This window comes from Onychomys torridus, chromosome 18, assembly GCF_903995425.1.
Source record: "Onychomys torridus chromosome 18, mOncTor1.1, whole genome shotgun sequence".
NCBI classification, from domain to species: domain Eukaryota; kingdom Metazoa; phylum Chordata; class Mammalia; order Rodentia; family Cricetidae; genus Onychomys; species Onychomys torridus.
In genome coordinates this window covers 7926925-7950954 of record NC_050460.1, presented here as the reverse complement: position 1 = coordinate 7950954, position 24030 = coordinate 7926925, and the positions used below count along the sequence as shown (strand labels likewise).

At 50.2% G+C, this 24030-nt stretch overlaps 1 protein-coding gene across 5 annotated transcripts in view; it reads right to left on the bottom strand.

The window, feature by feature from the left end:
- Positions 1–22599, bottom strand: part of Tjap1 (tight junction associated protein 1) — a 28233-nt gene extending 5634 nt beyond the window's left edge. For 2 of the 5 annotated variants that reach the window (XM_036167642.1, XM_036167646.1), the window contains exons 1-5: positions 22519–22599; positions 21948–22039; positions 9532–9661; positions 2510–2607; positions 738–860 (exon numbers count right to left, since the gene is read on the bottom strand). In XM_036167642.1, the coding sequence (XP_036023535.1) occupies positions 738–836 (99 nt within the window). In that variant the 5' untranslated portion in view covers positions 837–860; positions 2510–2607; positions 9532–9661; positions 21948–22039; positions 22519–22599. Of the gene's footprint in view, positions 1–737; positions 861–2509; positions 2608–9531; positions 9662–21947; positions 22040–22499 lie in introns of all 5 variants that reach the window. The other 3 variants (XM_036167643.1, XM_036167645.1, XM_036167644.1) reach the window with 3 other exon arrangements.
- Between the last annotated feature and the right edge of the window lie 1431 nt (positions 22600–24030).

Sequence of the window (24030 nt, the reverse complement as noted above, 5' to 3'; positions counted from 1 at the left end):
AGAGATCCACCTGCCTCTGCCTCCCGAGTGCTGGGATTACAGGCGTGCACCACCACTGCCCAGCCTAGTTCCCTCTTTATACACCTGAAAGTATTATCTAATGTTCCCTGAACTGCAATGAACAAATGGTGGCACTTTCTCCCTAGACTGTCCCAGGAGGCCATGGCACAGCTGGCGCTCAGCACCTGAGACTGTACTGTGTGCACTGTGGGGTGGGAGGTGGCCGACAGCAAGCTTCCGGAACCACCCATACTCACTAGACTGCAGTGTCTGGCAGCTGACCACAGGCCTCCTAAGAGCAAGCCTAACATGGTTCCCGGCAGAGAGCACGAAGTTATCAAGTTAGCTGGGTGAAGGGAAGGACTTCCGAGGGACAATGGAGATGAGCTGCTGTGGTGGGAAGCAGCTGGAGTGCCACTACCTCCTTAGGCCCCCTACAGAGGCCGCAGCTGAATGACTTCCCTCCACCAGAAGCCTAGAGTCCAGCTTCCCATAGCCAGGGCCTGGACAGCCCAATGGGCTGGCTGTTACAGGGAGAACTCTGCTGAGCTCAGAGACGAAGGCTCCCTGGGACAGGAACACATCCAGACAGCCCCACGGGTACTGCCACAGCCCTATCAGCAAGGTCATTCTCTTGCCCTAACACACGACTAGCATCTTAGGCCTGAGAAGCCAGCTGACAGTTGGCTTCAGAGGCCTGCCTCTGCCAGCCAGGGCCAGATACCAGTCTTGCTGACCTCTTGCTTGAGCTGGGACACAGGGATTTCCAGACGCAGCTCTCGATGCTCTGGAGGTGCCTTCCGATAAGGTTTCTTAGCAGGGGCAGCACTGGTCATTCTGGAAGGTGCAGGCTCGTCTACCTGCCAAGAGAAGTCATGAAGAGAAAGGCTCAAAGATGTGGGTAAGAGGCTTTGAAAGGCCACCAAGATGGCTCAGTGGGTAAAGGCACTTACTGCTCCTGACAATCTGACGCTTGTCCTCAGAACCCACATGATGGAAGGAGAGAATTGACTCCCACAAACTGTCCCTGACCTCTATAGCTGGTAATGTGGCACACACACACTTGTGCCAAGCATTCTCTCTCTCTCTCTCTCACACACACACACACACACACACACACACACACAATGAATGGAAAACAAATTCTAAGCAGCCCCTGGACCGAGAATTTTTTTTTTTTTTTTTTAAGATTATTATGTATACAGCATGTACGCCTACATACCAGAAAGAAGAGGGCACCAAATCTCATTACAAATGGGGGTGAGCCACCATGTGGTTGCTGGGAATTGAACTCAGGACCTCTGGAAGAGCAGCCAGTGCTCTTAACCTCTGAGCCCTCTCTCCAGCCCTGGACCGAGAATTTTGAGAAGATAATCAGAGGATGTATGTAGACAGCAGTGTCCAGGCAGGCAGGCCTGAGCCACAGCTGGGTCATTCGAAGAGCGGGGCTTCGGTGTGTCTGTCCTGATGGATCAGAGCAGTGCTGGAGATGAGGGCTAGGGTCCAATGGAGAACAGGCAGGTGGGAAAGGCAGGCCCAGGGTGAGCGGGCCTGGCTCTAAGAGTGGGGCAAGGAACCTCAAGAACAGCCTATACTTGTGGCCACAGAGAGCTGCAAGAGCATTGATTCTCTTCAACTCTAAACTGAGGCTAAAAGCAGCACCAGTTTCACAGGGCTCTTCTGAAGACTCTATCTGTCCGTAAGAACAGTGCCTGAGCCGGGCAGTGGCAGCACATGCCTTTAACCCTATCAATCAGAAGGCAGATGCAGGCGGATCTCTGTGAGTTCAAGGGCAGCCTGGTCTACAGAGGGAGATCCAAGACAGCCATGAAAAAACAACAACAACAACAACAACAACAAAAAAAAAAAAAAAAAAAAAACAGTGCCAGATTTAGATTAGGCTGCATAGTGGCCCATGCTTTTGATCAAAGCACTCAGGAGGCAGAGGCAGGTGAACCTCTATGAGCTCAAGGCCTGGTCTACAGATAGTGAGTTTCAGGCAAGTCAGAACTGCATACCGGAACCCTGCCTCAATACGCACGCACACACGCACACACACACGCACGCACGCACGCAGAGAGAGAGAGAGAGAGAGAGAGAGAGAGAGAGAGAGAGAGAGAGAGGCAGTAATACACATTTGTAATTCCAAGTACTAGGGAGGCAGAGGAAAGAGAGTCCTAAATTGATGCCAGTCTGGGCTACATCATCAGACTGTTTACAAGAACAGAAACAGTACCCAGCACTTCGGTAAAGTTAAATACAGGTTTGCTTTCCATAAACGGTGAACAAACCTTACAAGCCTGAGGATACTGACCCAAGCCAGGCTCCTGGATAAGTGTCTCCAAACTGAGAGCATTCTCTGGACACTGCTAACAAAGGCCAAGCCCCTCTGGCCCCAAACACACTCTTGTTTGACTAGCTCCCACTGAAAGAGCGCACCCACCCAGCACCTCACCTGCCGGCCTCCCAGAAGAGAGCCAGCAGGGACAAGGGCCTCATCAAGACATACCGTCTGTTTGCTGGCAGCTCTCTGTGTCCTGCTGTCCTGGAGTTAGCTTTCGGCTCTCCACATCCCACGGCCCCTCTACTTCCTCTAGCCAAGAGCTCCTGAAACCAGAGAAGGGAAGAAAGTGGACACCAGGTGTCAGCCGCCTGCCTGCCCAGTTTGCGACCTGGAAGGCTCCGGGAAAGCAGCCAGCAGGGAGACCACAGGACGGGGGTTTAGGAGAATGTGGCAGAGGCAGGGTAGTGGCCTGGGTTACATAGTGAAGCCAACTCAAAAAAGTAACAACTGAAGTACCGAGCACCTGCCTTTCTCCAGACAATGCCTGTGTCCACGCACGCATTCACGGTCTGGACTTCCACACGGTACCGAGCACCTGCCTTTCTCCAGACAAGGCCTGTGTCCACGCACGCATTCACGGTCTGGACTTCCACACACCCGTTCTGGAAGAGGACTGCTACCACTCTTTTTTGTTGTTTGGAGACAGGGTTTCTTTGTGTAGCCCTAGCTGTCCCGAACTTACTCTGTAGATCTGCCTACCTCTGCCTCCTGAATTCTGGGATTGAAAGTGTGCACCAGCAATGCCCTGCAGATCTGGTACTAGTCTTGTTTTTTTCCTTTTGGCTTTTCGAGACAGGGTTTCTCTGTGTAGCAGCCCTGGCTGTCTTGGAATTCGCTCTGTAGCCCAGGCTGGCCTTGAACTCACGGAGATCCCGAGTGCTGGATTAAAGGTGCGCCAGCACCGCCAGCATCTGGTACGATTCTTATTTCTACCCCCTATCTGTCCTGTTCACCTCCTAGGCGTCCTAGAGTCTTAACAGCTAGGGAATTTGGGGAACAGAGGTTGCAAATGAGACTACCAAGGGTCTAGCAGAGGAGCAAGAGGACAGACAATGGTGCTGGAGAGTGCCCCAATAAAGGTTCCACGAGAAGCCCAGAGACCACTTTCGTGTACAATGGAGGTCATTAAACTAAGCAATGAGCAAAGGTAGGTCCAAGAAAGCAAACCCGGAACTCAGCAATTAGGAGCAGTGGTTCTCAATCAGGTTGAGTCTGCCCCTGCTTCTCTCAGAGACAATGGGCAGATGTCTGGAGACATTTTCAAATCTGCAGAGGAGGAGGTACCACTGGTACGTCAAGGCCAGGACACCGATGAATCATCCTACCATGAGCAGGACAGTGACCACACAAAGAGCTGGTAAGGCCGAAGGTCAACAGTGCTGAGGCTGAGAGCTGCCGGTATACACAGCACAACTGTGGGCTGGCAGGATGGCTGCAAAGGCAAAGGTGCTTACTGCCAGCCTGCTGACCCAAGTTTGATCTCTGGGTCTTTGGTGGTGGAAGGAGAGAACTGACTTCCATAGGTGCTCCTCTGACCTCCATATGTTCACTGCAGCAAGCATGTGCCTACACACATAAACTCAAAATAAATGTAATAGAAAAAATTGAAGGCCAAGTCTGGGGAGCCAAGACCCATGTTTCCAGGCCCAGGCTGCTGTGGCACACTGAAGTAAGTGCCTGAGTAACATGCTTCCCCACTGCCAAAGCCTGCTCTACACCTCTGCACATGGTCCCCTCAGCTCCTTGGGATTCTGAGAAGCGCCTGTAATAAACTGGGCGACAGCACGGGGGCAGCAGGCACCACAGGGAGCAGTGGAGACAGGAACCCTAGGCAGCTTTCTGAGACAAGAAACAATCTCTTCCACCCCATCAACCCAAACAGAGCTGGGGCTGAAGGAGGCCTGACAGGCTAAAGCATGTGTTCCTACTGTTGGGACATGCCCTGGCCAAGACTCCTGTCACATTCCAGCAGGGCCTGGGGCATCAGGGTGGGGGCAAAGGAGGGCGGGCAAGTAGGAGTAGTCTCTCTCCTCTCTGAGGTCCCTGGCCTGGGTTTGGGGGAAAGCTCAGCATAATAGCAAAAGCGTGGCCGCCAACCTCCGCCCCTTTGACAGGAGGCAGAACGTGTCCCCACAGGGCACAAGCAGCATGCTGTCAAGCTGACTCCCTGCACAGGAATCTGGGAGGGCCAGAAAGGACACCACATTCCTGGGGTAGGGGAACAAACAAGATAAACCTCAGGTCCTCTGTGGCTGTCCTCCAGAGGGCCCTGCAGTAGGGACTCCTATGGCCTGAGGGAGGGGCCTAGAAAAGTCCCAAACCAACGCAGGTACCCAGGCCCTAACACTCAGCCTGGGTGTGTGTGCCTGAAGACAAGGTAGGAGCAGAGCCATGGACTAAAGAGGAGACAGGCAGCTTCTAGAAAGTGACAGGAAAGCTCCCAGAGCTAGCCGCTACCTCCTCCCTTCTCTTCCCGACCTGCCCCAGGGCTGAGGAACCCTTCACTCTGCAAGTTCCTTGTGTGCCTTTTCCTCCAATCTTAGCCTCTTCGTACTTACCTGCTTTAATTCCTGCCAAGGCACACACTCTCTTCTAGGCACCAGGGCGCTTAGGAGAACAGTGGGCAGGCAGGGTGGGCAGACACCTTCAGGCACTTGGTAATTCTCTCTGAGGGTACAGCTGCCTCACTGAGGCACCACATCCTATAGCTTGCCCTGCCTTGCCCTGACAGAAAGTCCTGGCTGCAGCTATGAGAATGTTTTTATTTTCAAGTTTCTCAGAGGCTCGAGGCCATCGGGTTTGCTGGGTTAGGGGATGATGTGGGTATGACAAGGACAGAGACAGTAAAGGCAGACAGGTACTCTAAGGGTGGAGGTGGGGTGAAAGGTGACTTCTCTATCATACCCCTCAGCATATCAGGGTCAGGAGGAGGGAAACACTTCTGACTAGGGAAGTAGGACAATGTACCAGGGAACCTTCCGGGTTCCCCAACCCTACTCCCCAAGGCAGATCTGTGCCACACCCTGCCCCGTGTCCATAAATACCAGGGCATGTTGGGACACCTGGGCCTTCATTTCAATTCCCCAAATCTACCGAGTGCCTGGATCCAACCTGTAAGGGACAGCACTGGAGAGCCCACTGTCCTGGACTAGAGAACAGATCAGGGAGAGTGAAGAACAGCTGGATTGGAGCCCCCAAGCTGGGAGAAGATAGAAAGGTTAGTTAGAAGACATCAAAGCAGCTTCACCGGGAAGTCTGAACTCCCAGCTGGAGCCTCCACTGACCACAACTCCTTCACCTAAAGGTTTTCCAAGTTCAGCCCAAGGAAGACGCCTAACCCTGTGCTGACAGGATGCCCTGGGCCACCATGGGCAAGCCACAGCCAAGGTCAGCCCGTGGGGCTGCATGGCCTCTGGCTGCCAAGTTGACTCTTTGGGAGGGAGATCTGGCAATGAGCAGGAAGAACTCTACTCCCAACTACCTGGGCCTTAGGAGGCAGGATCAGATGGCTCAGGATGGGGGATACCAGCTTGTATGCTGGGTCTGTACCAAGAGCTGTGCCCAGGTGGAACCCTGGCTGACCCAGCATGGGCTGTGCTCTTCAGATGAACCTGCTGGCCTGCAGTGGGAGACGCCCAAACACCCTGAAGCAGGAGAAGAAGGGGCCCTCCTCACCCCCACCCCATTCCATCCTAGCTCACCTTCCTGTCTTCTTCCTTTGCTACACAGCATTCACTCTTCACTAGAAAAGTCAGTTCAGAGGACAAACTACTCATATCTGCTGGGGAGAAGGGTGATACCTTGCTAATTGCCATGTTGCAATCTGCCAGGCAATGCGGCCGCCTGTTGCCACCTGCCCTGTATTAAATACCTTCTCCTGATTACAGCCCATGGGGCACGATTAGCTGCCTTCAGAGAACAAAGTCTACTTTCATTAGAAATGGGACTCGGCATGCACAGAGGACCTGCACTGCGAAGCCACTGAGCAGAGTGCAGGTAGATAAGAGCAAGGCACCTGACCGCAAGCAGCTAGCTAGTGTCAATGACTCAAAGGACCCCACTCCAGCCAGGAGGTGGGACTCATGTCTACCCCTTTTGTGGGTGGGTATGGCCATCTGCCACTGATGCCGTCTCTGGGAGACAGACGGACAAGAGAAACTTCTCCAGACCCGACTCACTCTAACCACTATCCCTGTTCTTCTTCCAGCAAATGTTCCCAAGGGACGGCAGCAACAGAAGGAGCCCACGGGCCTTGTCTCACGTCAGCCTCCCGCCATTAGGAGCTTCCTCCAGCTCCTCCGATTCTGTTCTATCAGGTGTGAACAAGTTCACTGACCCTGATCAGCAGCCAACCCAACTAGACCCTCTCCCTACTATGCACCAAGACCTTCTTTAGGAAAGGACATCACTTATCTGGTCTCAGATTGTTGTGAAACCTACTGATAAGTCCGCTCACGGCTGCAAATGAACTATGTTAGTGGGGAACCTTGAGGGCCAATGAACCCGACCTTTTGAATCAGGGTGGGGCCCACACTACAAGAATCTTTGAAGTTTTTCCTTGTAATGCTTCCAAGAGAAGTTAGTAACTGCTACTTCTTTCTAAAGGAAAGGAAAATCCAGCCCTACTCAGAAGACAGCTGAGCTATGTGTATAGCCTGAATTCCCTGGGAACCTAGCAGGATATAAATAGGTAATAAAACAAACACCAGCCCTTCTGAAAACCCCCACCAGCCCAAATCACAGCATCCTGATCACACAGAAAACAAGGTATCGCTTTAACTTTCCTGAGCCATATGCTATGGATATCGAGTTTCTGACCTCTGCAACCTGGGGAAGTTGCACATCACAGGGGTAGGCAACATGCTTGCCATATAATCCTAAATGGTTCTGAAGCCTCTGAAATCTAGGCTCTGCCTCCATCGAAAGCCTCCAAACATAAACCACTGTGTTGCAAGGGTCACCCTATGGCAAATGATCCAGCAATACAGCCCTGAGAACTGCCCATGAAGATCCCATCTCTGCAATACAGCCCTCCACTCTGCCTGCTGTAAAGAGAGCAGTCCTCAGTACAAGGCTGGATTTAGCCTTCCCCACTGCACCCCCACCCCCAGTTTCCGGCATGCAGCTGTTTCTGAGGTACATGAGCAAAGCCCTCAGCAATCTTGGGCGCGTGGCAGGCAGGCAGGCAGCCAGCAGCTCATAGGGTGGGGCTTGGGCAAAGCTGCTGCTCTGGGCTGATGACTAGGGTAGGAGATGCCAGTCTGTGCCCAGACCAGCCCTGCCGCCCCTCCAATAGCGATACATGCCTCTGGGCAAGTACAACCTCACCTTCTTGGGATAAGCTGTCACTAGCTTTCACCTGCCCCCTACACTAAGCTGAAGGCCCAAAAGGGAGAGAACCGTTCTAACCCCAGTCATCATGAAGCCTCAGAACCAGCACTGGTGACCTGTGAGAACTCACCTGGCTCCCCACCTTGTCTATCCACTTGGCCTCTCACCCAGCAAACACTTGACAGGAACAAAGGGTTTGAAAAGCAAACCTAACCCTCCCCAACCAAAGGAGTGCCAGAATGTCCAAGCCCATGGCCTGCACTTAACAGTAGACTCTACACCCTCTCCTACACAAAGAAAAGCAGCAACCCTAGCCAGCCTTCTTTTTCGCTTTCCTAGTCAGAGCCAAGCCCAAACCACCTTCAGCTTGCTAACTCCCTCCTTTTCTTAGGGAGCCTGGTACATCTATGTCCCTCATATTCACCCCCCCACACTGTAGTCAGGTCCCTGCCTTCTCCCTCTCAGCCAACAGGAACAGAAATGGCCTGGAGGCTCCATGTCAGCCTCACCCTCAGACCCTGGAGACACAGTTTATGTAAAGAGCTACTTGTTAGACCACCAGAGAACAAGGCAACTGATCCTTTTGGGATTGTCAGATGTCCCTTCTCTGTTCCAAAGACAGAGGAAAGGGCCTAGGGTAGCATGCCAGGCTCTACTCACCAATCGCCGCCGGGAAAGGCCAGGACCTTTCCTGCGCCTAAGGAATCCAAGGCCCTGCCTCATCTCGCTGAGACTCCCTTCCCAGTTCTCGGTTAAAGTCCACTTGACACCGAGTGGAAACAGTAAGAGACCAAACTCCACCTCCCAGAGCCATGGCCACCAGTGAGAACAACATCATTACACAGATCCCTGAATCTGCCATTCAGTTTACTCCTCTCTCTGACCAAGAAGGCTCCAGAGCCAGGCCAAGGTAAGTCTCATTCTCCCAACCAAGAAGAGACCCTAGCTGGGCAGTGATGGCGCACGCCTTTAATCCCAGAACTCAGGAGGCAGAGGCAGAGGCAGAGGCAGAGGCAGGTGGATCTCAGCCTAGTCTACAGAGCGAGTTCCAGGACAGCCAGGGCTACACAGAGAAACCCTGTCTCGAAACAAAAAACAAAACCAAACAACAAAAAGATGATAACCTAACTTGCTATTCTGAGTGAGAATAATGGTGGAACCATCCACATTCACCCTCTTGACAGAGGGAGGAAAACCATCTAGGGTCTGGAAGGCAAATTCCTATCCTCCTCTACCTGTCTCTGAGCAGAGAAGTGGGAACAGCTTGGGAACTGAGGGAGAGTCTCCAACTCCTTGACGCTAAAAGCACAGGAATCAATTTGTTTTGTGGGGACTGAGGTGTCACTATGGAAGAAGGGGAGAGGCAGAGGAGTCCTGTAGCAGGTCACCTCTCTTCTGGCCACAAAGGGGTGGTGGTTTGAATGACACCAGCCCCTGGAATGCTTAGTCCCCAGTTGGGAAGGAGTAGGAGGTGTGGCCTTGTCCACTGGGGTAGGCTTTGTGGTTTCATGTGACTGCCACCATTCCTAGTGTCTGTCTCTGTGGGTCTGTCTGTCTTTCTCCCTCTCAGCTTCTCTTCCACTCTGTGATCAGAGTCTAACCCTCCGCAACTCTAAACCAAGTTCAACGCTTTCTTTTCTAGGTTGTCTTGGTGTTTCACACAGCAACAGACAAGTAACTAAGACAAAGGAGGTGTATCCCGCCCACATCATGGAGAAGAGGAAAGGAAGGGACCCAGAAGGCGGAGGAGGGAGCAAGGATGAGGGAAAGGGGCAGGCAGCCTGGCAGAGAACACAAGACGATGCATACTTCTGGTGTCACCCCGGGGCAGGTTAGCTAGCCAGAGTTAGACTCACAGGGTTAGTGTCTTCTCGCCAGCCAGCCAGCTCTCCTGGTTAGTGGTGTTAGCAACAGACTCATGGTAGACGCCCTCCAGGCACTCCATATAAACAGACAGCTGGGTGTGTGAGCAGCCCAGCTCTGGAGCTGCAGAGAGAGAGAGAGCACAGAAGACCAAGCTGCAGGACCCCTCAGGACTACACTGTACTCTCATCCAGGAGAGCACCTCCAACTTACTGTGGGACTCAGGGGCTTCCCACTGCCAGAGAGCACCCCCAGAGACCAACACCCCACCTTGCCAACAGCAAGTCCAGCTTACTGACCCATACAACAAGGCTCTCTGGTTGGCCAAGAGAAGACAGCTATTGTGGAAGCCTCCCTGTCCCCCTAGTTCCCAAACACTGCTGCCAGGCTGCACCAGGACTCTCAACACTGGCTTGGAAGAACAGACTCTCTCACAGCTGCAGCTACCACCCGGCCAGGGCTGTGCCAACACCGTGTACTCCACCACCTCCCACAGACGCCAAGGGAAAGGAGGGCTCTAAGAGACTGTGGGGTCAAAGGCTGTGTGTGACAGGAGCTGCTTCCGAATACACAGTACAAAGGAGCAGTGTGCGACCTTGCCCAGAGCTGGACCGCTCAGGGAAAAGTGGCACACTGCCACCTCAGTTCCCACAAGGCCAGACAGACGGCTTCCCAGGGGGCCCTCAGAGGACCCCAGAAAGTGCCGATGAATGCCCAGCCAGGCTCCCCAGCCTCCAACAGGGGCTTTTCCACCCTCTCACAATCTTAGTCCTCCCAATACAGCAAGCCAGGAGAAGCACCAACACCTTTTCCAAGGCCTGCAGAAACATCCTGGGGGACGTGCTATATTCCAGCTTGGACTGGGACGTCAGTGCCAGCCACAGCAGAGGAGTCTGACAAGATGTGTCCCCTGGGCAGCAGGACCGGATATTCGCTTCCAACACATCAGGAAAGAGCAGAAGGCTCCTCAACCCTACTTGAGAAGCCCTGCAGGCAGAGCAGTGATGAGCCAAATGGGAAGTACTGTCTCCACACTGCCCCCACGAGGGTCTGGCAGTCAGCCCAGTTGCCTAGGACACTGAAGCAGGAGGATGACGAGTTCAAGACCAGCCTGGGCAACTGAGACTCTGCCTCAAAATTAAGAAAGGGGGGAAGGCATGTGTGCTGAGGATATGGCTCAGTAGTAGAGTACTTACTTAGCATGTGTAAGACCCTGGATTTATTCCCCAGCATGGCACCACAAGGAAGTGCCAACAGACTCCTGAACGGCCCATTTACTGAGATCCCCATATTACTCTGCTTACTTTCCCCAGGCTTAAAAACTCCAGCACCTGACTGGAGAAAAGACATGGTCTAGAGCAGCGGTTCTCACCCCTCCTGACGCTGCAACCCTTTAACACAGTCCCTCATGTCGCGGTGACCCCCAACCATAAAATGATTTCTGTTGCTACTTCAGAACTGTAAATTTGCTACTGTCATGAATTGTAATGTAGTATCTGTCTCTTCCAGTGGTCTTAGATGACACCCATGAAAGGGTTGTTTGACCCCCAAGAGTCTCAACTCACAGATTGAGAACCGATGGACTAGACAATCACTAACTTCCTAATGATGAGGAAGGAAGCCTGCCCACTGACACACAGCCTTCAGAACCCTCAAGTACTCCAAGACAACAGCTAGGTCTGGTTTGCCTTGTAAAGGTAAACCAGCAGGTGTGGTGTGGTGGCACTCGCCTTACCCCAGCGCTCAGGAGGCAGAGGTGGTTGGATCTCTGTGAGTTCAAGGCCAGCCTGGTCTACGCAGTGGGTTCCGGGACAGCCAGGGCTACACAGAGAAGCCCTGTCTCAGACAAGCAAGGGAAAGAGTAGAACCCCGGGAGTGATGGTGGGTACCCCAAATCCCAGCATAGTCTGAGGAAGGAGGATTGAAAGCTGGAGGCTAGCCTGAACTAACCTTGTCTCAAAAAAGTCAATAACAATAATGAAAAAAAAAATTTAAAAAGTAGATCCAATCTAGCCTGGGCTTCAGGGTGAGATTTTATCTGAAAAGGAAAAAAAAAAGTCCTAAGTGAAAAGTTTTCTGGACCCCAATAAGCCTCTCCGCCAACGAAGCAATCCCATCAGACCAAACCAGACCAAATTAGAAAAAGCCCCAGTTTAATGGGTAAAGTGTTCCCGGGTGATTCTCCAGAAAGGAACTGGACGAGAGACTGAAAAACCACATGTCTGTTTTCTGGGGCGCAGTTTAAATACCCTGTGGGAGTGGTCTTGAGCATCTCTGGGAGAGGAGCTGTGTTTGGCAGGACTTTCTGAGGGGCGGGGTCTGGGCAGAGAGGTGGGGCTTCCACCAGAACATTCCAGACTCTTTGGGTATAGGATGCCAGGGGGCCAGCGGCTGAAGTGGAGCTCCCACCAGAACACTAAGAACTGGAAAAGCCTTACCAGAGAGCTCTCATCTGCTTTAGCCTGCTCAGGAAGGATGGGCTGGATCACACGGCAACCAGAGTTGCTTAGCACTTTCTCACAGGACTTAATGTTTGCCTTCAGCTAAGGACCTTGCTCCTAAGTAGCCTCAGACTCAGATTTTCCCTCTAACAGAGGGAAGACAGGTTAACAGTGACTCAGTGTGGTACATGCTTTGAGATCACTGAGGACAAGAAACTCAGGCAGAGATTTATGGCCAGACAAAATTGCTCTCCGAGAACTGGGATTTGACTGCAGATTCATGCTGGCATCCCTGCATGGCTGAAGAGATCCTAACTTCTAGAAACAAAGTCCTGTGGTATTTGTTGAGAACTGGCATCTTAAAGACTATTCCCATCAACTAGAGTGGAAAATGCAAACAATAGATGGTGACTCAGCCACCAGCCCATTTAGGAAGAGCATCAGGAGTTAGCCTGTGGCACAAGACCAAAGGCCTAAGACCACAAGAGGGGCCTGAAGTCTGGCTTCCTCAGTGCCTGCACACATTCCTCTGAGTTCCCTAAGACACTTGGGAACATGGGTCCCAAAGCACTCTGTGCTGACTGGCTGTCAACTTGACACAAGCTGGAGCCATCAGGGAGGAGGGGCCTCAACTGAGAAAACGCCTCCATAAGATTGAGGTGCAGGTAAGCCTGTAGGGCATTTTCTTTATTAGTGATTGATGGGAGAGAGCCAAAGATATGTGGGTGGTTCCACCCCTGGGCTAGCTATCCTTGGTTCTGTAAGAAAGCAGGCTGAGCAAGCCATGGGAAGCAACCCAGTGAGTAGCACCCCTTTGTGGCCCCCACATCAGCTCTTGACTCCAGGTTCCTGCCCTGTTTGAGTTCCTGTCCTGACTTCCTTTGATGATGGACAGTGATGTGGAAGAGTGAGCCAAATAAACCCGTTCCTCCCCAAGTAGCTCTGGTCATGGTGTTTCTTCACAACATAGTAAACCCAACTAAGACACATTCCATCTGGTCACTGGCTGTATGAAACCTTCTCTCTAGTGATTACAACCCGCTGTCCACTGGTCACACACTGGGGAGGCTGGCAGTCAGACTGTGGTCTACCAAGGGTCTCTGCAGCCCACGACAGGAGCAGCGCTGCAATCTGACTTCCACAGCTGACCTCTGACGGTGCTTCACTTCTCATGCTGGAGTCCTCATTATTGCTTCTTCCTAAGAGAGGAGACGCTCTCCATTGTACTCCCTCCTCAAAAATGTTCCTGGCTTCTTGACAGAAATCAAGAAGCTTATTCTAGCTTGAATTAAAAAAAAAAAAAAAAAAAGTCCTTATCCAGAGTCTCAAAACTGAGATTCGACAAATATTTAAGGACTGTCTTTCACATGCCAAGCACCATGCTGTGTTGGGATCTCAATGTCTCTAAAGTTCAATACTCCTGGAAAATCAAAACAAAAACCCACAGCACTCCCATTACTAGAGAATGAGACCAAGACTCGGACAGAAGAAACTTGTCAACACTGCACAGCTGACAAGCCTGGCTAGCACCAAAAGCACAGCCCCCAGCACTCACACACACACACACACACTCACACACAGCCCCCAGCACACTCTCTCTCTCTCTCTCTCTCTCTCTCTCACACACACACACACACACACACACACACACACAGCCCCCAGTACTCACTCACACACACACAGCCCCTAGCACTAACACACACACACACAGCCCCCAGCACTCACACACACAGCCCCCAGCACACACACACACACACTCACACACAGCCCCCAGCACTCTCTCTCTCTCTCTCTCTCTCACACACACACACACACACACACACACACACACAGCCCCCAGTACTCACTCACACACACAGCCCCTAGCACTCACTCACTCACTCACTTACACAGCCCCCAGCACTAACACACACACACACACACACACACACACACAGCCCCCAGCACTCACACACACACACACACACACAGCCCCCAGCACTCACACACACAGCCCCCAGCACACACACACACACACACACACACACACACACACACAGCCCCCAGCACTCCCGCATGGAATGAATCCTTCCAACTGGGCTGAGGTGTCACCACACATGGTCAACAGAGAGCACTCACTACAAACATACTGAGCACTGGAAAAGAGGTTCCAACAAAGATCCAGAGGCTTACAGTTTGGAAAGGAGAGAAGGGAAGGCATGCACCAGGCATCCAGGCGTTCAGAAGAAAGATGACAAGGGTGAAGTCACTCTGGGCTGCACAGCAAGACCCTGTGTTGCTGCTGTTGTTTTTTAAAGGGGTGGGGAGAAAGCTTCCTCTAGAAGTGCCAAAGAAGTTAGGTCCTGGTGTGGAGACACTACAGACTAAGTGCAGTGGACAGGTCAGAGGAGCTAAGGGAGTGGGCGACTACAGCGGGGAGGGGGCAGGGAGGACCATGGAGCCATGAACAGGACAGATGGAGTGTTCTGGCAGTGACGCAGTCTAAAGGGCTGTACTGGCTAGTCTGTCTGTGCCAACTTTACACAAGCTAGTGTCCTTGGCAAAGAGGGACCCTCAATTAAGAAAAATGCCTTCATCAGACTGGCCTATAAGCAAGTCCATGGGACCACTTTCTTGATTAATGACCCAGCCCACTGTGGACAGCAGACTGACCAAGCTGTGGGTCAAACCACAGTATGAATGGGCTCCTCCACGACCTCTGCTTTGGTTCTTGCTCTGGCTTCCTCAATGATGGATTGTAACATGAAGTGTAAGGGAAAAAACTCTTTCCTTCCCAAGTCACTTTTGGAGAGTGTGGGGCTTGTCTGTCTGTCTGTTGGTTTTTTGAGGCAGGGTTTATCTGTTTAACAGCCCTGGCTGTTCTGGAACTCACTCTATAGACCAGGTTGGCCTTGAACTCCACCTGCCTCTACCCCTCTACCATCCAGTGCTGGGATTAAAGGTGCTCGCCACCACCACTCAGCATTTTTTTTTTAATGTGCATTGGTGTTTTGCCTGTGTGCATGCCTGTCAGGTCCCCTGACACTGGAGTTACAGACAGTTGTGAGCTGCCATGTGGGTGCTGGGAATTGAACCCAGGTCCTCTGGAAGAGCAGTGTTTATCACAGCAACAGAAAAGAAACCAGGGCGAGGGCCAGAATGCAAGGTGCTCTTCTGCATGCTAAGCTGGAAAGGATACACTTGAAATCAAATGAGGGAGAAGAACCACAGTATTTCCAAAGGCATAGGTTGAGTTTGGTGTTGTTGGGGACGGGGCCCCAGTATATAGACCAGGCTGTCCTGGAACTCAAGTGTGCCGTGGTACCTGAGTGCTTAGGTATAGGTTTGCGGTCCTGCAGCTAGGGCAGAGTCTGACCTGAAGCAGGGATCTCCTTCATTCTAATGCACCTCAGCATTTAAATACTTACACTACCCGAAGGGCTGGAGATACGAAAGTAAATGAGACAAGTCCTTGATCTCAGGACACTTCAAGTCCTGTGAGAGCCAGACAAAACAAAACAGGCAAACACAGTATCAGACTCAAGCCCAAAGAAAGGGGTTAATTTAAGACAAGACCTGGGGCGGTGGTGGCGCAGGCCTTTATCCCAGCACTTGGGAGGCAGAGACAGGAGAATCTTTGTGAGTTCGAGGCCAGCAAAGATGCACTGTCTCAAAAGAACAAAACAAAAGACAAAATCTGAAGGACAAAAAGGAAGTTGAAGGCAGTGAGGAGAGGTGTCCAGGAATAGAAGCCTAGAAGCTAGAAAACTGAGCTAAGTGCAGATGGCTGCTGAGAAACTGATCTCCCAGGTGTTGTGACACATGCCTCAATACCAACACACGGGGGCAGGACTGGCAGATATCTCTGAGTTTCAGGCAAGACAATGCTGCATAAGGAGATCTTGCCTCAAAAATAAAGAAATAAAATAAAATAAAAAAGCATGATGCCCTCTTCTGGTCTCTGTGGGTATCTACATTCAGGTGCACATAACCACACATACACATAACTGAAAAAAAAAAAAAAAACTCTTTAATCAGGAGGTGGAGGCATATAACTTTAATCTTAGCACTCAGGAGGCAGAGGCAGGCAGATCTCTGAGTTCAAGGCCAGCCTGGTCTATAGAGCAAGTGCCAGGACTACACAGAGAAACCCTGTCTCAAAAAACAAAACAAAACAAAACTCTTTAGAAAAATTAAAAGTCTATCAACCACACAGAAAAAATAAAAGCACACAGACTCAGCTTATCAGGGGGTTCTTGAAATCTGGTGAGAAGGCAATGAAGGGATGAGATTTCAATGCAATGCTCAAATGTGGGTATTTCAAGAGAAAACTAATTTATACAATGATAAGACAGGAGAACTGGTTCAAAACCCTCCTACCTTCACCCGTAACTGGTTACTTGCTAGGATGTAACCTGAAGGCAGCAGGTCTGCAGTCTCCCTACTACAACACAAAGGTGCACTGTATTAAGAGGACAAGTTGCAGCATGTTTGACTCCTGCACAAATCAAATCAAGACCAAGTACGCTACCCTGGGACCTGTGGCTTCTAAGACCATGGGGAGGGGCACAAGACTGCCAGGAACCTCAACAGATAGGAAAGTTCATGATGCGGCCAGGACAGATGTCTCGGGAAGTCCACAGACCTGGGCCTCCAAGTCCCCTCAAATCTGGTTATATACCAGGCACACGCCCACTGGCAGGGTGGAGTCAATGAAGAAAAAGATGGCCCTGAGGATGTGTTAAACAGACAGGACATGACTCAGAGAAGAGCCAGGTAGTCAAACCTGAAGCTGGCCTCTGCCCTCAGGCTGCAGGCTGCCCCTGCCTGGGAATAGGAGACTCACTTACACCTGCACCAGGGCCTGCACCAGGCAGCACAGCTTCAGGGTAGGAACATCTGTTTTCTACTTTCACCAAATGTGAGAGGAAGAAGCTATTTTAAATGCCACCTATCTTTTCCTCTGCGTAGGCTGCTACTTTGAAAAGAATGAGTACATACAGACTAAGAATTTAATACTGTGACTACTTTATCTCCTCATGTCAATGATCAAAACCAAATGACAGCCTTAATGTTTATGTCTACATTGACACAAAGGAACACATGCCTCTTAGAGCATGCTTCGAGTGCCGTGCTGTTTTGAAAATAGGTTTGGTCTGTAGCCCTGACTAGCCTGGACTCCCAAGGTCTTCCTTGTGTCTGTCTCTGGCTGGGGGCACTGCCATGCCTGAGTTATAATAGGTCCCAATGTCACTTTGCAGCAGGTAGTCACCAAACTGAATCCTGAAAGGGGAGAACAGGTCTAGTGAACACAGCCCAGTGGCTTCCTCAGCACTCCCTCTGCCTTATGTATTACTTCTAAGAGTAAACAGAGGCCTGAGATGAAGTGCTCATGTTTCCCATGGGTGTACCTCTAGCCAACCAGACAAACAAGCAAGGGCTATAGATCGCCTCTGGGTCTACTTAAAAGTTAACTGCACCACACAGCACACCGAAGTCCCACCACTCTGGAAGCTGTGGCAGAAGGATCATCTAAAGCCCGGAGTGTTGTGGACTCAGTTCAGTGGTAGACACATGCACAGCTATATGAAGTCCAAGGTTCCAGAACCACAGAACAACAAGGCGTTCAGAACATGGTGGCAAGCTGGGCCACAAAAAAAGGTAACTTCACATTAATACACATATTTGGGTGGGGAGGAGGCTAGAGAGCTATCTCAGCAGTTAGGAGCATGTACTCAGAGGACCCAAGTTCAATTCTGGGAACCCACATCAGGTGGTTCACAGCATGTATAACTCTAATCCTGGGGGATCCTATACTTCTACCTTCCAAGGGCACATGCACATACATACCCATACCTATATATACATACACACACATACATACACACACACACACACACACACACACACGCACGCACACACGCACGCACGCACGCGCACACGCAATTAAAATAAAGTAAGTATATTTTTAAGTAGTAATGGTAACTTTTTTTTTTCAGTCAGAGTCTCACTATACAGCCCTGGCTGGTCTGGAACTTGCTAAGTAGACCAACTGGCCTCAAAATCAGAGATCCAACTGCCTCTCCCTCTTGAGTACTAAGATAAAGGTGTACACCACTATGCCTAGCCCCAAAATAAATTTTTTTTAAAAATTAATTAAATTTTCTGAGTGGTGGTGGAGCACACCTTCAATCCCAGCACTTGGGAGGCAGAGGCAGGAGGATCTCCGTGAGTTCAAAGCCAGCCTGGTCTGCAGAGCGAGTTCCAGGACAACCTAGGCTACACAGAGAAACCCTACTTTAAAAAAAAAAAAAATTATTAAATTTAAAAAGCAAATCAGCTCATTTAATTGCTGAAGCCAGGTATCCTGAGTTCACACTCTATAAGGCTCTGCTGCTTACTAACCGGGGGCCTTTGAATAAACAACAACCACTCTACTTCATTTCTTCATCTGTAAAATAGGATGGTGTCTTCTTCATATAGCTGTCACCAGAACAGGTAGCTGGTGCATACAGAGTGCTTCCAACAACATCAAACACCCCAATATTCACTATTATTACTGCTCAAAGCAAATACAAAACTTCCAGCTTCATAGCATCTTTTATTTTTCCTTCCCTTTTTCGGGTTTTTCAAGACAGGGATTCTTTGTGTAGACAGGGTTTTCTGAATAGCTCTAGCTGTCCTGAAACTCTCTACGTAGACTAGGCTGGCTTTGAACTCACAGATTTACCTGCCTCTGCCTCCCAAGTGCTGGATTAAAGGTGTGCTCTATCACTGCTCACCTCATAGCATCTTAGCATCACTTTACACAGCTTAATTTAGACAGCCCATTATCAAAAGGCTGCATTGCATTTTTGTAGAATCAGGCTAGCAGCCCACCAGTATAAATCCTCCAGAAATCACAGGGTCAATCATTGGGCATAGGGCAGTAACTGAGATCTGATGGGCATAACAATACTTATCAAGTATCAGATAGAATCGAAGCACATTAATGTATGAACTTTTGCAAGAACCCTGTGAGATAGGTGCCCTTACTGTCCCCACTGAGCAATGAGAAACAGAGGTGCACAGAACTATGCAATTAAAAATAAGGTCAAATAACTACAGTCAGATCCAACTAGCAACCTGGCTCTCTGCATTAGTTTTAATTCTTTTGTTTTGTTTCTGAAACAGGTAAAATATGTTATGTAACTTGAGGATGCTCCTGAACTCCTGATCCTCTTGCCTCATTTCTCAAATGCTAAAGTTACTAGTGTATACCAGCTTCAATTCTTTTAGCTACTCAACAATTGTTCTTTTTTTTCATTCCCCCCCCCACCCCTTGAAAACAGAGTCTATGTGGACAAGGCTGGCCTCAAGCTACCAATCCTCTTTCCTTAGCCTTCTGAGTGCTAAGATTACAGGAGTGTGTAGTTCTACAGTTCCAGCTGATTACAATTCCCAAAGACTCACATACACAAATTCTCCTGTGGGGGGGGGGGGGGGGGGGAGTTCCCAAACTTCCAGAAATGAATTTACAGCTAAATCTCATCAGATCTTCAGGTTCCTGGAAACACTGAGGCCAGACTAGTGACACTGATTGAAGGGTCCCATCTGGAGTAAACTTCTGGTCGTAAGAGGGCATGTGCAATGAGCAAGACACGATTTGTGAGTTTCTAGATCATGCCAGACCTTCCAGTCCAATCACCACACAGATGCAGGTCCCTAAATAGACTTCAGTATGAAACCGATCCCATTAGGTATGGAGCTGCACTCCTGTACATTCCACTACTTGAGAAGCTGAGATGGCAGGGTCACTTGAGCCCAGAAGTCTAAGTCTAGCCTATTAGCAACACTACCTTAAAAAGAAAAGGAAAAAGAGAGGGGAATAAAAAACTACAAGCTGGTCACAGTCATTCATGTCTATAATCCCAGTAACTGGGAGCAACATGAGTTAGGAAAAGAGCTGTCACAAGTTCAAGACCAGCCTGAGTCACACAGTGGGTTCCAGGCCAGACAGAACCAGAGACTATCTTCAAAAAACAAACTAACTGGGGACTGGAGAGATGGCTCAGCAGTTCAGCGTATATACTGCTCTTGTAGAAGACCCAGGTTCAATTCCCAGCACCCACAGAGCAGCTCACATCTGCTTGTAAATCCAGGGGATCTGATGCCCCCTTCTGACCTCTGAGAGCTCCTGCACACACATGGTGCACATACACTCAGGTAAACATAAACCTATAAAAAACAAATAAATAGGGGCTGGAAAAAACGACTTAGCAGTTAAGGGCACTGGTTGTTCTTCTAGAAGGCGTGATTCTCAGCACCTACATGGCATCTTACAACCATCTGTAACTCCTGTTCCAAGGGATTTGACACCTTCTTCTGGCCTCCAAGGGCACCAGGCACACATGTGGTACATAAACATATGTGCAGGCAAAGTGCTCATAAACTTAAAATAGAAATAAATAGTTAATTAATTAAAATAAATATTTAAAATTAACTACTTAAGCCAGGCATAATGCTCCACACCTTTAAACCCAGCACTTAAGAGGCAGAGACCCATGTATCTATGAGTTCAAGGTCAGCCTGTCTACATAAAGAGTTCCAAGCCAGCCAGGGATACATAGTGACTCAAAAACAAATCCCAGCACTCAGGAGGCAGAGGCAGGTGGATCTCTGTGAGTTCCAGGCCAGCCTGGTCTACAAAGCAAGTTCCAGGACAGCCAGGGTTACACAGTAAAACCCTGTCTCAAAAAAACAAAAACAAGGGGCTGGAGAGATGGCTCAGAGGTTAAGAGCACCGACTGCTCTTCCAGAGGTTCTGAGTTCAATTCCCAGCAACCACATAGTGGCTCACAACCATCTGTAATGAGACCTGGCGCCCTCTTCCGTATACATAATAAATAAATAAATCTAAAAAAAACAAAAAAACAAAAAAAAAAACAGGGGTTGGGGATTTAGCTCAGTGGTAGAGCGCTTGCCAAGCACAAGGCCCTGGGTTTGATCCTCGGCGCCACATAAAAACAAAAAACAAAAAACAAAAACAAAACCCCACTAACAACAACTCTGTGTCTTCCCAGGACAGCAGCAGTGAGGACTGTACTCTGCCTTCAGTTCTTTCTCTCCAGCAGCGGGTCCACTGTGTGCAAGGCCATGACACTAAAATGATTATTTTTTTCTTTTTAAATGTCATTTGACGGATGAAGAGAAAGTTAACAGAAGAGGGTAAGTTCCATAATTTTTCCTGCCTTTATCTCACTGGTCCAACCGCAAAGTAACATTTTATCAGGGATCTCAAGGATACAGAGTGACCTAAGCTTTCCCCAAGTTACACTGACTGACCCCTTACTACATAAGCTCATCAGGGTTTCTTCCTATTCCTATTCCTCTTCCTCTCACCTGGGGACACAGCTCCCCCAGGCCACACCCAAGGAACACTAGTGAACTTTGCTTACCAAAAAAAAACCGCAAAAACAGACAAGCAGCTTTTGGGACATTCTGAAGTTTGCCCATAGAAAAGACTTCAACCTCAGTGAACCTCATCAGAAATTTTCTTTCTTATAACTCTATCCTATCACCCACAAAAGGTCATTCCAGGCAGAATGTCAAACTGATGGTGTGAGGGGGAAATGGAAGAAGATATGATGCACAAGTGGGAAACTGCTTTGTGACAGGAATGTGTTAAAATACTTCTAGCCTGGTCTATATAGCGAGCTCCAGGCCAGGCAGGGCTACAGTGAGTCCTTATCTCAAAAAAAAAAAAAAAAAAATTAGTTTAGTCTCCACTTGCCCAGAGCTGCTTATACAGATGGCGGCAAACAAAACTCAATTCTACACCAACTCCCAAAAGGCAGCTAGCAATCTAACCCAAACACCAACTTAAGGATCACAGTCAACAGACAAACTCTCTAGAAAAGCAACTTTCTCATATTAACTGACCCTCCAAGCCCATGGATCCTCTCCCAGGGAGCATGCCACTCAGAAACTGTCTTTGGAGACCATCTTACCCGCTCTGGGGTTGGGCTGGGGCAAGCTGCTACCTCTTCTTTCCGGGCAGGCAGTGTGGTTTCTTCCAGACCCTGGGGCCCTGGGTCTTCTGCTGAAATGGGACAGATGTTGCTACAGGAGCTATGGAAAGGCTGATCTAAGCGTGGCAGAGGGTCATTTGAGCTTTGGTCGGCTCCTTGGGAGACGCGCCCTGCAAACTCCAACTCTCTCTCCCAATCTCCCTTCCCGACTGGCCCGAGGGAGTCAGGCCTCTGTCCCAAACTCCAGGTTTTTACTCTCAAAGAAGTAATTCTTTCTCACTTCGGGAGTGACGGCTTCTCCAGGCTGCGAGCCACACCCACTTCTGGCTCCCCTCCCGTCGCCCCGTCTCCTCCCCTAGGGCAGCCTCGGGATTACAGGCCCCCTCCCCTCCGCCCCCGGCCGCGTTGGTTTTTTTTCTTTTCGCCTCCGACCCTCCTCCATCCTCCACCTCGGAGCCGGTCCCTCCCTCCATCCCTACTCCATGCAAGGGTCCCGCAATCCCCCCACGTTTCGCCTCCCAGCTCGCCTACTCAAAATCCCACAACAAACTTTCCACCGGGGCCGAGTCTTCAGGCCGCCATCTTGCCGCGGGGCAGGCCGGGTAGGGCCCGGGGCCGCGGGAATCCCCACGCACCAGGCGCCGCGCGTCATCGGGGGCGGGGCGGGGCGGGGCTAGGGGCGGGGCCTGGGCAGAGGAACTGGGACTGCTGAAGGTGGAGGGTGCGGGTGGGAATTTCCTCCAACCCAGCGTCGGAGACCTGGCCGGAGGAAGAGAGAAGGTGACGTCAGGAATAGGGCACAACCGCGGGAAAGGGGGAAAGACTGCTCAAAAATACAGTAGGAGATGCCCCTCATCCGAAGAAAAAGACCTACACTCCGCCAGCCTCCCCACCTCCCACCCCCGTCCAGCAGGCTCTCAATGGCTGGCCTGGAACTTGCCTTGTAGAAGAGGCTGTCCTTGAATTCACAGAGATTCGCTGGCCTCTGCCCCCAGAGTGCCACGCACGGCAAAGAAAAATGCCAGTTTTCATCCTGACAGAAGACAACACATGACCCAGTTTCCATCACCTTCACCAAGCCTATTTCACACCTCTTCCAAAGTTTTCAGGGTCCTGAATTGTCCTTTGTTATCAGAAAATGGAGCCTTTTGATCCAAAATGTGGTTCCTCCCACCAGAAGGTCAATTTTTACTGTTTGGGAATGGGAGGAGGGTGATCTTCACACTGTAGCCCAGGCAAGCCTCTTGCCTCACCTGGGATTACAGCTGTAAGCCTCCCAGTTTTCAGCCCTCACCTTTAACTGTCACCTCTTCTAGAAACTCTGCTGCTCCTTTTCCTGGGCAGCTCTAACAGATCACACAGACCTTCGTTATGAATATCCTGTGCCACAACTATTTATTTACTTATTTTATGTGTATGTACACTAAGTGCATGCAGGAGCCTGCAGGGGTCAGAAAAGGATATTGGATCCTTGGGAACTGGAGTGATAGGCAGTTCTGAGCCACCATGTGGGTTCTAGGAGCTGAACTCAGGTCCCCTGGAAGGGCAGCAAGTGCTCTTAATTGCTGTACCATCTCTCCAGTTCCATAATTATCGCTTACTTACTGTACCCATTTGTACTCAAAGGCATGTCTGAGTGTATCTTTATTCCACAGCAGGTGCGTGGCGCACAATGCTTAGTGACTAGGTAGCTGGTTTTCCTGTGATGTGCTAAGCATATTTGTGCCTCAGAGTTTCCCAGTTTTCTGTTCCCTTGACTGGAATGTTCTCCTTCCAGGTAGTCTCGGACAGTGTGTCCTTGCTCAAATGTCATTACATCAGAGAAATCCCTGGTCACCTCCATCACTCCCCTCCACTGTGCTCCATTTAAGATTTTTTTTCATGGAGAGTATCATTACCTGACATCATAGTAAATTTTTTTTTTTTTTCAAGACAGGGTTTCTCTGTAGCTTTGCGCCTTTCCTGGAACTCACTTTGGAGACCAGGCTGGCCTCGAACTCACAGAGATCCTCCTGGCTCTGCCTCCCGAGTGCTGGGATTAAAGGCGTGCGCCATCACCGCC